General features: G+C 44.8%; 1 protein-coding gene across 1 annotated transcript in view; it reads right to left on the bottom strand.

Annotated features, from left to right (window-relative positions):
* VPS41 (VPS41 subunit of HOPS complex) overlaps positions 1–11,931 on the bottom strand; it is a gene marked incomplete in the record, with an annotated part of 438,130 nt that extends 426,199 nt beyond the window's left edge. The window contains 1 exon segment of the mRNA XM_073630486.1: positions 11,800–11,931. Coding sequence (XP_073486587.1) covers positions 11,800–11,817 — 18 coding nt within the window.
* Positions 11,932–12,259: the final 328 nt, after the last annotated feature.

Genomic DNA, 12,259 nt, shown 5'->3' with positions numbered 1-12,259 from the left:
ATAAGGGATTCGTTCTCACAAATGTTTTGGTCTGGGACATATATTTCAGCGAATAGCTTAGAAAAATTATTTATTAGTGGGCGTATTTTATATAATTTATCATGGTTGAGATGATCTCAGGGAGGGCACTGTGAGTTATCATTGAAATGTAGGAAGCACATGATCATGTCATAGCGTGCCTTGGACATGGCAGCAGAATAAAATCGGCATGTGATGGATGGGGTTGGTGGACCAGTAGGCATGCAATTCATTTTTCTTTGCAAGCCCCTTAAATGTAAGGCCCTAAAACACTTATCTCCTCCACTAGGAGATGTCGCCAATTAAACATACGGCCATAGGACAAATTGGGGTTGGTGGCAATATGTTACTCTGCAAAAAGATTTGTTTGGTCCACGATGTACTGCAGCAAATCTTGAGGGAAAAATAAATTTAAATAATCTAATCTACAGTGCCTTGAAAAGTAATCATACCTCGATATTTTCCACATGTCATGTATTCAGCCCCCCCGAGTCAATACTTTGTAGAACCAACTTTCTCTGCAATTTTAGTTGCAAGTCCTTTTGGGCATGTCTCTACCAGCTTTGCACATCTAGGGAATGACATTTTTGCCCATTCTTCTTTGTAAAATAGCTCACGCTATGTCAGATTGGATGGAGAGCATCTGAAAATCAATTTTAAATTCTTGCCACAGATTCTCAGTTGGATTTAGGCCTGAACTTTGGCTAGGCCATTCTAACACATTTATACGCTTTGATCTAAACCATTCCATTGTAGCTCTGGCTGTATGTTTAGGGTTGTTGTCCTACTGGAAGGTGAACCTTTGCCCCAGTCTCAAACGTTTTGCAGACTAACAGATTTTCCTCTAAGATTGTCCTGTATTTGGCCCCATCCATCTTCCCATCAATTCTGATCAGCTTCCCTGTCCCTGCTGAAGAAAAGCATCCCCACAACATAACGCTGCCGCCACCACGTTTCACAGTGGGGATGGTGTGTTCAGGGTGATGTACAGTATTAGTTTTCTGCCACTAGTTTTCTGCTTTTAAGCCAAAAGGTTCAATTTTGATCTCATCTGACCAAAGCACCTTATTCCACATAATTGCTGTGTCCCCCACATGTCTTCTCAAGGCTTTTTAACAATGGATTTATTTTTGCTACTCTTCAATAAAGGCCAGATTTGTGGAGTGCATGACTAATAGTTATCCTGTGGACAGATTCTCCCACCTGAGCTGTGGATCTCTGCAGCTCCTCCAGAGTTACCATGGGCCTCTTGGCTGCTTCTCTGATTAATGTTCTCCTTGCCTGGCCTGTCAGTTTAGGTGGACGGCCATACTCTTTCCATTTTCGGATGATGGATTGTGCTCGAGGAGTTTTTTATTTTTATAACCCAACCCTGCTTTAAAACTTCTCCACAACTGGCCATCGTGATGCTGTTTGTTAACTAAAGGTTCTCTAACAAACCTCTGAGGGCTTCACAGAACAGCTGTATTTATACTGAGATTAAAGTTACACACAGGTGGACACTGGTTAGTAATTAGGGGACTTCTGTAGGCAATGAGCTCCACTAGATTTTAGTTAGGGGTATCAGAGTAAAGGGTGCTGAATACAAATGCACAATACACTTTTCATACATTTGTAAAAAAAAAAAAGAAAAAAAAAAAAAAAATTGAAAACCATCTATCACATAAAATTGCAATAAAATATATTTACATTTTTGGCTGTAACATGACAAAATGTGGAAAATTTCAAGGGGTATGAATACTTTTTCAAGGCACTGTAATTCAGAAACAAACGTTGGGCTGCACAACTGGCTGTGTGATGAAAGGGGGATTGTAGTGTACTCTGAGCTGGAAGGCAGCCATAATGGGTTTGCCAGGGCATCGGGAAGGTAGGTTTGGGCCTGGATTGTCTGGTGCATTATTTTTTTTTGATCAAAAGTAAAGTTTATTGAGTATAAACAGTCATACAGGAGGTTACGTACAGAAGAAAAATAAATTTTGGGGGTGCAGTCAGCGTCCAACAATAAACAAAATTGAACAATTACAGAAAGAAAGGAGAAAAAAAAAAAAAAAGAAAATGGAAAAGAAATTCCTATCTTATACCCATATGGCATGTTGCATTGACAATGAAATATGTAAATAATACTTGATGTATACAAGGTTTGGCCTCCTGTCTGCCCCACAGGCGCTGGCGGTGTTGTCTCATAGTGAGTAGACAAACTGAGTTGACTAAGGTACATTCAGGTACAATCAGAACAAGTGGAGGAGTCATCAACCCATCTATCCCATATCTTATGAAATTTGCCCGGACACCCACGGTGTTAATAAAGAACTTTTTTGTACGGAAGGGTGAGATTGACCGCCCTCTTCCAATGTTGAGTGGTAGGAGATGTAGCCCTGAGCCAGAGGCGAGCTATCAACATTCTGGCTATGAAAAGTGTTTCGTGGAGAAAAGTGGACAGATATTTCTGTTCCATAGGGATGGGAAGAAGGCCAAGCAAGCATTGACGTGGGCATAGTGTTAAAGGGGAACCCATGTGGTCGTGGAGAAATCTGACTACTTGTGACCAGTATTGTTGAATGGGTGGACAAGTCCAAATTAAGTGGTAGAAGGTGCTGTCTATGCTGCCACATCTGGGGCATGTTGGGGCAGTATCTGGCTTGTACTTGTTTAATCGGGAAGGAGTGAGGTAAGATCTATGAAGGATATAGAGTTGTGTAAGGCGATCTGAAAGTCTGGGGGACACTTTTTTACATGAACCCAGTATCTCCTCCCACTCCTCGTCCTCCATCCCCCCACATCACCCTCCCAGCTGGACTTTACTCGGTATGCCTGCGAGGTGGTGCTTGGTAAACGGAGTTGATTGTATAGTGTGGAAATAAGTTTTTTGGGGTTCTCACCAAGGAGTACCCCCGTCGTAGGATCTAACTCCAAGGCGGGGAATGAATCACCGAATTGGGTCTGGAGGGCATGTGGGACCTGGAGAAATCGAAATAGCATATAGTTGGGTAAGTTGAATTCATGTTTAAGGGCCTGGAAAGTCTTTACTGCGCCACCACCTATGAACTGGGAGAGATAAATGACTCTACAAAGTATCCACAGCTTGTGGTCAGGGATACTCATTAGTTCGGGTAATTGAGGGTTAGCCCGGAGCGGCGTGTGATTGTGCAGGGGAGAAGCCCCTGTGATGTTTTGTGCCAATTGCCAAATTTTGCGGTGATGGTTTAGCAAAGTGTTTCCATGCCCTGAGCGAGGGGAACCCCGGTGCCCGCAAAAAAGTATCTGGAAGGGGTGGGCCACGTCAGTGACCGATGTGCACACCAGTGTGGAATAGCGGAGCTTGTCATAACGTTTGATGTAGTAGAAATGGGATAGTTGGGAAGCAATGTAGTAGGAGGCCAGGTCGGGGAGGGCCGTGCCCCCCAGGTGCACAGGACGTTTCAGAGTCAGCCAAGAGAGTTTGTGCCGGGAGGAACCCCAAACAAATGTGTTGAGAATAGATTCCATGTTTTTGAACATGCGAACGGGGATGTACAGAGGGGAGTGCCAGAATAGATAGAGCAATTTGGGGAGAAGGATCATTTTGATTAAGTTTATGTGGCCCATAACTCCCAAGGGGAGTCTGGACCAGGTTTGTGTTTTGTTTTTAAGGAGATTGTAGATTGGTTCAATATTAAGAGGTATATATTCAGGAAGGGAGCATGAGCATTGTATACCTAAGTATTTGAAACTGCTAATCCTTACCAGGGGGAGGGCCGCTTCTTCAGGCGTAGGGACAGAAGGGTCAACAGGTAGAATCAGGGATTTGGCCCAATTGACTCGCAACCCAAAAAAGTTCCCGAATTGTTCAATCAGGTGTAGTGCCGCTGTCAGGGAGGGGCCTGCATCCTCTAAATATAAAAGCATATCGTCCGCGTAAAGTCTAAGTGTTTCAGTCACCTGTCCAAGACGGAGGCCCTTAATGTCGGGATGTGCCCTTATGGTGATAGCCAAGGGTTCTACGGCTAATGCGTACAGTAGTGGGGATATAGGGCATCCCTGGCAGGTTCCACGGGTCAGGGGGAAAGCATCAGATATCTTGCCATTGACCTGAATCCGGGCGGTGGGAGCCTGGTATAGGAGTTGGAGCCACCTGATGAAGTTGGGCCCAAAGCCGAATCTACGAAGACATTCCCACAGGTAGCTCCACTCCACCGAGTCAAACGCCTTAGCGGCGTCCAGGCTGACCACCACCCAGGATCCAACAATGTCATGCGTGGCTTGAAGATTCATAAATAGTCTCCGTAGATTGAATGCTGTGTTTTTGTTAGGAATGAAACCGGTCTGGGCAGCATGTATGAGGCTCAATATCACTTTGAGCCTTAGGGCAAGAATCTTTGCTAGTATTTTAACATCCAATTGTAAAAGGGAGATGGGGCGATATGATTCAGGGTATAAAGGGTCCTTGCCTGGTTTCGGGATGAGGACAATGAGGGTTTCGTTCATAGAGCGTGGGAGGGTATTAGAGTCAAAGATGTAGGAATATAGGGTCTGTAGCTTTGGGAGGAGGACCTCTTGGAATTGGGAGTAAAACTCTAGGGGCAGGCCATCTGAGCCGGGGGCCTTGGATGCAGGGAGACTCGCCAGCGCCTCCTGTATGCATTCATCGGTGATGGGTGCCTCCAGGAGCTCAAGTTGGGTTGGGTTGTGGTAAGAGAGGGGAAGTCTACAGTCTGTAAGAGGGTGGACAGTGCGTCCTGAGAGTGGTTGACTTTGGATGTGTATAAGTCCGCGTAAAATCGCCTAAATTCATGAACTACCTGCGCAGAGTCAGTGATTATGGATCCAGACTCCGAACGAAGCTGGACAACCACCGGGGGGCTATGGTCTAGATGGGCCATGTAGGCCAAAAGCTTCCCGGCCCGCTCACCATGTTCGAATATTTTCTGTTTGCTAAAGAATATTCCTCTTTTTGCTTTTTCAAAGTGTAGGTGATTTGTAAGTCTAGATTGTAAGCGAAGTTGGGCGCAATTGGAGGGCAAGGGGTCGGCAAGGAAGAGCTGTTCGAGTGATCCCAACCGCTCCTCAGCCTGCTGGAGGATTTTAGAGGAAGCTTTGTGTCTATTGACCCTCGTGGAAAGGATTGAGCAGGCATGTATTTTGAATGCCTCCCACACAAGCCCAACCGACGCCGATCCCGCATTGGAGAGGAAATAATAGGTCCATTCTCGCTGTATGTCCTCCAAGTCTGGGAGAACTGTGAGCCAGAATGGGTTCAGTCTCCATATGCGGGTCGGGGGGGCCGAGGGCAGGCGGAGGGTGATCCAGTAGGGTGAGTGGTCTGACAAGATCCTAGCCCCAAACCCCGCTTCCAGAAGGTCCGGGATTAGGGCAGAGGAAACCAGGATCATGTCTATGCGGGACATGGCGGACTGCGAGGGGGTGAAGCACGAGAATGCAGCTGTGGAGGAGTGTTCAAGTCTCCAGGAGTCCGTCAATGCAAACTCCTGGAGAAATCTCCCAAACCTAGTTGGCGTAGAGTGGGTGGGTGTTTTGCCTGGTGGGTGGTGTCTATCAAGGGAGGGGTCAATGACCATATTAAAATCGCCAATCCATATGGCGGGTACTGTAGGATACTGGGCCATAAAAGCCAATCCATCCTTCAGAGCAGCAAATTGGAATGGTGGGGGAATGTAAAAGGCCAAAATCAATACCTCAAGCCTCCCAACAGTGGCGTGTAGGAATAAGTACCTGCCCTGCTGATCTGACCGCAGATTGTGAAGTTGAAATTGGACAGTTTCAGCGATTATAATGGCAACCCCTCTCGAATTATTAGTGTACGGGGCTTGGTAAATCCAACCCATCCAAGGCTTTTTAAGCTCCAGCTGTAATTGACCGTAATGTGGGTCTCTACAAGAATGGATATGTCTGCCCGCATTTGTTTAAGGCGGGAGAGGACGGCCAGGCGCTTGGGTTTAGCTCGCAGCCCCCGCACATTCCAGGTGACCAGCTTTATAGATGCCATATTTTAAGTGAATATATGAGAGCATGCGGCCAGATCAGAGGGAGCAAACCACCCCCACAGACAGGAAAATTGTTTGAGATATATATAGATAGATAGATATAGATATATATATATATATATATATATATATATATATATATATATATATATATATATATATATATATATATATATATATATATATATATATATATATATATATATATATATATATCTATATCTATATCTATAGCAATCTATATGCTGGGTCACCGCTGATAAGAACGCAGGAACCGCAAAGCGACTGCATAAGACCAGCGGTGAGCCGGACCATGAGAAACTTAGATGATCACAGTACAATGCAAACAGTAGTACAAAGAATGCAACATTGGGTGTAGCAGATATCATGTTGATAGGAAACTTTGCCAGCGCTGGACCAGCATGGCTTAATGAACTTGAGACAGTCCTTCACGGCCGTGGGGACTGTGGCTGGCCAGGGAAACAGCGGGGTGCACCAATGCCGAAAAGGGAGAGGCACCGGTACAGTCCCGACTGTCCCTGGGGATGAACAAAAGTCGTGAGAAGTGCAGTTCGATGCTAGGGTTTTCAGCATCAGAGTACTTGGGTAAGAGTGGACCTCATGCTCCTTTGCGGCAGGGCACAGAGATATTGTGGGGACATGAGACAAGGCTTCAGATGTTGGAAGTGACAGCAAGTCCAGTGTATGTCAGATAGAGGAGAGGGATGGCACAGAGAATGGGCGCCAAAGGAGCATAATCAGAATGGGGGGGGGGGGGGCAAGTATGCAAAAGAAAATGACTCACTGCAAGTACGGATATCATCAGGGGTGTAGATCGCAGATTCCTTGTCCTCAATCTTGTTGCTGTGAGGTAGAGAATCTGAGGAGTTACGACGGTGCGGCTGCATCTTGTCGCTCCAACCATGGAATGATCGTGGAGGGGTCCTCAAAGAAGTGGGCCTTTCCATCCCGGATCACTCGAAGACGTGCTGGAAACAGCATGGCGTATGGGAGGTGGTGGCTGCGTAGCTGGCGCTTAGCTTCTGTAAATTGTGCCCGCTTCTTCTGGACCTCGGCGGAAAAATCCGGATATACTGCAACATGCTTGTCTTCAAAGGGGATGTTGCCTTTTTCGCGGGGGAGGTGAAGAATTGTGTCGCGGTCACGGTAGTTAAGGAGTTTTGCAATGAAAGTTTGCGGGGGGGGGGGGGGGGGGACCGGGGGTCTCGCAGCCAGCCGGTGTGCTCGCTCCACTACGAACGTGGAAGAAAATGCCTCCCTCCCATAATTAGTGATAAGGAGATTCTCCAAAAATGTAGGTGGATCCGATCCCTCTGCTCTCTCCGGCAGTACTACAAAGCAGAGGTTACAGCGTCGGAGTCTGTGCTCCATGTCGTCCTGTTTACTGAGGGTGACATTGAGCTGGTATTGAAGCCTTTCAAAGGTAACCTGTAGTGGAGAGATGTCATCCTCCGCCTGCCCAATCCTGCGCTCCGTTTCAGACACCCTCTCCCGCAGCTTGTGAATATCCTGACGGATCAAGAAGATATCTATCTTTACCTCTTCTATCTTGGAGGTAAGGGTAGTCTGACAGAGGGAGACGGCCTCGAGGATGCATGCTGTGTCGCCTGTCGGAGGAGTCTCCTCCGCGGCCGAGGGAGCGGCGCCATCTTCCCCAGCCGCGTCCCGCTCCTCGTGGCGATATTTGGCCAGCTTGGCCAGCGCTCCCGGGGCTCGTTTCGTCTGTGACATGGGCACAAGAGGTAGGCTGTCAGATTAGGGTATTGTGTGCCAGGTATTAAGGATGTCGTTAAGCCGGAGCTCTTAGTCTGCACTCCCTACTCCATGCAGCTTCAGGCCACGCCCCCATGGGTCTGGTGCATTATTCCAGTGCTGGTACTGGGCCCTTCTTGGGGTCTAGCTCCGTTGGGGTTGGTGCCGTTCGGGTGTATGGTGTTGCTGGTGGTAGGCAGGTTTTCTGATCGTATTCTTTTGGGAGGGACTGTTTCTGCCTCCGATTCGGTCCCCGGTCCTTTACTCTCTACTGGCTCGTATTTAGAATTGGATGGCGAGAGCTACCCGCTGCTCTCAGACATAGTAAGGATTGTATATGCCTCAGCTGTAAAATATCTTTTGGACATAGCTGATGTGAAGCCGTGATGGCTACACTGCTGATGGGTGACAGTGATGTTGACTGACGGGTGACACTGATTAAGTTGCACTAATGGACTGTACGACAGATCCACTGATGGCGCCTCTAATGGACTGTATGACAGATCCACTGATGGCGCCTCTAATGGACTGTATGACAGATCCAATGATGACGTGTGTAAAAAAATTTTAAAAAATTAAAAAAATTAAAAAAAAAAAAAAAAAGCACAGTAACAGTCAATTCTCTGTTCTCCGATTCTCTTCCTCACACGATCAGTGTGTGAGGAGAAGCGAAGCCAGGAACAGCCATTGTGTTTACAGCTGTGACCGGCTGTGATTGGAGACACGCCTCATCTCAGTTTGCCGTGCACTCCCAGGGGCGCGCACTAGTAGCACATCTTGAAGGATGTCATATGATGCCCGATCAGGATAACTGATCCACCTCACGGCTGTCATTTTGCTATTGGCTGGGTAGGATCTGGTTAACAGTGGACAGAAATTACAGTACCTGTATCCCTCACTTCTTCGTTAAGGACATTTTAGGGCAGTACTAGGTAGAGTAATCTGAATTTGTTAGTGTTTTTAGAAATGAAAACTGCTGCTATAAACTGCAAAAATGTACTCGCCTCTAACCACTTCAGCTGCGGAAGGTTTACCACCCCCCCCCCCTTCATTACCAGGATATTTTTTGCGACATGGCGCTTTGTTACTTTAACTGACAAATGTGCGATCGTGCGATGATGTACCCAAATAAAATTTATGTCCTTTTTTCCCCCCCACAAATAGAGCTTTCTTTTGGTGGTATTTGAGCACCTCTGCGGTTTTTACTTTTTTGCACTATAAAAACAAAGCTAGACTGACAATTTTGAAAAAAAAAAAAAAAAAAAAAAAAAAAAAAAAAAAAAACACACACACACACAAAATATTTTCTACTTTCTGCTATAATACACAGCAAAAAAAAAAAAAAAAAAAAAAATGTATATTGTTTGCAAAAAAGTTTTAGCACCTACAAAGCATGTAATATTTTTGTGGAATTTTTATTTTATTTTTTTTTTTACTAGTAATGGCGTTGATCAGCGACTTATAGCTGGACAGCGAAACACCGCGGTGGACAAATCAGACACCAATTGACACTTTTTGGGGACCAGTTACACCAATACAGTCATCAGTGCTAAAAAAATATGTACTGTCACTGTACTAATGACACTGGCAGGGTAGGAGTTATCATTAGGGGCAAAGGGTTAAATGTGCCCCTAGGGTGTCCTTTGTGTGGGGGGGGCGTACAGTGGGAAGACAGATCCGTGTTCTTGCGTAGCAGAAACACAGGCTCTGTCTTCCCTTGTCACAGAACGGCGTTCTGCCTTGTTTGCATAGGCAGAACGCCGTTCTGCCTCTGTCGGGAACAATTGTCAGGTCACAGCGGACATCGGGTCCACCGGACCTGCTTATTGGCTCCCGCTGTGTCCAATCATAGTGGGAGCTGGTCACTGGTGGCGCATTACAAACATGAAAGATCATGTACAGGTATGCAATTTGGCCTGTAGGAACCGCTGCCCTGCATTACATATACGTGGGGCAGTCGGCAAGTGGTTAACTAGGCCATTTCCCGCTTTCAGTTCTGCAATAATTTAATTGACAATTATGTCATGCAACGCTGTAACAAAATGAGCTTTATACCATTTTTTTTAAACAGATAGAGCTTTCTTTTGATGGTATTTAATAACTGCTGTTTTTTTTTTTTTTTTTACTACTATAAAAAAAAAAAAAAAAAGTTTTCCCTACTCTCGGTTAAAATGAAAAATTCCACAATAGTACTAAAAACCCCGAAATGACCCTTTTTGGAAAACAGACACAACAAGGTGATCTCCTTTTTCTTCTATACTTTTTGGAAATGAAGAAACATGCTGGTACTGAGGGAGTTGAACATGGAGCTTGAGAATAGTGCACTAGATACAATAATTCAAATGTCATCCACAGAAGGAGGCAGTGAAGGGATTATTGTACTGGTCACATACAGTGGCAATGGGGATGAAGGGGTTAATGATCAGATAGGTAGGATAAGGTAGGTGAGGGTTAATTTTACAGGAAACTAAAGACAGTATTATAGATAGTATGCATAAGAGAGGAGGTGAGCAGGAAAGGGTTAATAAATAAAATGGATCACTGCAACAGAATGAATGGATCAGCACCTGCACGCAGTCGCTGATCTATTCAGTCTGTGCCCGTTCATATGCACTGATCTTTCTCTTTCCCCTGTCAGGTGTCTCTTGTGTACCCTGCAGTCTAATGACCATGATCACCCAGGAATCAGCTACCCAACAGCTGGTTATCCAGTCCCTTGGTAAATGAAGGGCTGCCAATTCTCCAATGAGTGCAACAGTACAAAAGTAAGAGTATTTCTAGTCTAGTTTTTTATGGAAGAGCTAGAATGTGTCAGCATGGTTGCTGTCTGTGCTTGTTTAGGAGATTTCCCTTCATTCCCTGCCCTGCCGTAACATTGTCACTGTGAAGGAGCGTAAGGGGATGTGACGGAACCATCCATCACCCAGCTTGGGTGCATCCGTCAAGATATAGCTTCCTTCAGTCTGGAACCAGGAACAAGGTATTATAGCTGAATATTGCACCCAAGATACTAGACAAAACTAGCTTAGATGTAAACTGGAACTTACTTTATTACAACTAAACCGGAAACTAATCAACATAAATACATAATATCTCACGATAGTTTGATAACAAGGCAAATTGGTCACAATATTAGTCAGATCTCCAAGAGATGATCAGACAGACAAATAGGTGACTCAATTAACAATGGGAATGCACACTTAGGAGGCACACAATGGGAGAGACACTTCAACACAGAACACCTCAATAACCAGACTATAGGAGGAGACCCCAGCCCAGAGCAGGCTGTCAGGCATCAGTCTATGAGATCAACTCATACAATGTTCCAGCAGTCTGAAAAGGTGGAATGAACTAATCTTCATAGATTTCTTGAGGGATATTGTGTTATTAATGTCCCAAGTGGAGAAGCCTCTCCGATCAAGTCTGCAGGAGGGCCACCATATTCCCTCTGACCATTAACCTATACAAGATTAATATTACACCTTTCCATCAACTCCAGAAGGAAAGCTATATTGTCCATAATCAGATAATTATTCTAGGCCTCGCTCTCAGCATTCATCACATGGTTGTTCATCATTAGAGAATGATCTGCTATCTCAAATGCCAGGGCCCATAGTAGGCAAAAGGCCACCCTGCAGTCCTCTCCAAATGCTCATCCTGGTTGGGTCTGTCACAGGGGATATCTAAAATGGGGCTACATAGAGCAAAGAACCCCCAATGGAAGTTTATTGCCATTGTGTCCTCATTAACAGATTTCCCCTTGTACCCCCTGCCCTGGCGCACTGGGACAGAAATGATGGAAACTCCTGAATGGGAAAAGAGAATAGACTGAATAAAAAAAAAAAAAACTGACCTTGGAAAAAACCATTGATGTTATGGTATTTACCTACTACCCACTTTGTCCAAAACTAAAAAGAATAGTTCTGTGTAAACAGAAAGTGCTCACTAATATTAGGAAATATGATCAGGTTCAAAAAGGTTTGTAAAACATGCTATAAAGAATGAAGCCTCAATAGCGAAGCTATACCTTCTCATGGACTGTCATGCAACTTGCTGCATCTTCCTGTAAGATGTCACTCACACCATTAGACAGTCTTTCATATTTTAACTTGGGTTCCTCTTCGCTGTCATCCTCCTAAATACAGAACAAAAGACATCATGTAAAAAGGGATTGTCCCATGGGCACTACAATAAAACACTTTACATTGATTGGGGACAGAAACAAGGAACAAAAAATAAAGTGGTAATTAATCCAAAAACTACAATTTTATATACAGTATTTTTTATTATTAAATTTCACCTGATAATCCAACCAGCAACACAGTTCATGTCATAGGGTGGCTCCAGACAATATGGAGAGAGGGTAGAAAATAATCAAACTGTGCTGCGCTATAAAAAATAAATAAAAATCAATAATAAAAGTAACTAAAAATGGTAAAATCAACAAACATATATTGCTGAAAGTTCATATATAGCATCTGTGACTG

This window comes from Aquarana catesbeiana, linkage group LG05 (genome assembly GCF_042186555.1).
Source record: "Aquarana catesbeiana isolate 2022-GZ linkage group LG05, ASM4218655v1, whole genome shotgun sequence".
In the NCBI taxonomy this organism is placed as follows: Eukaryota; Metazoa; Chordata; class Amphibia; order Anura; family Ranidae; genus Aquarana; species Aquarana catesbeiana.
The sequence above is the reverse complement of the archived record's forward strand: the minus strand, read 5'-3'. Positions and strand labels throughout refer to the sequence as shown.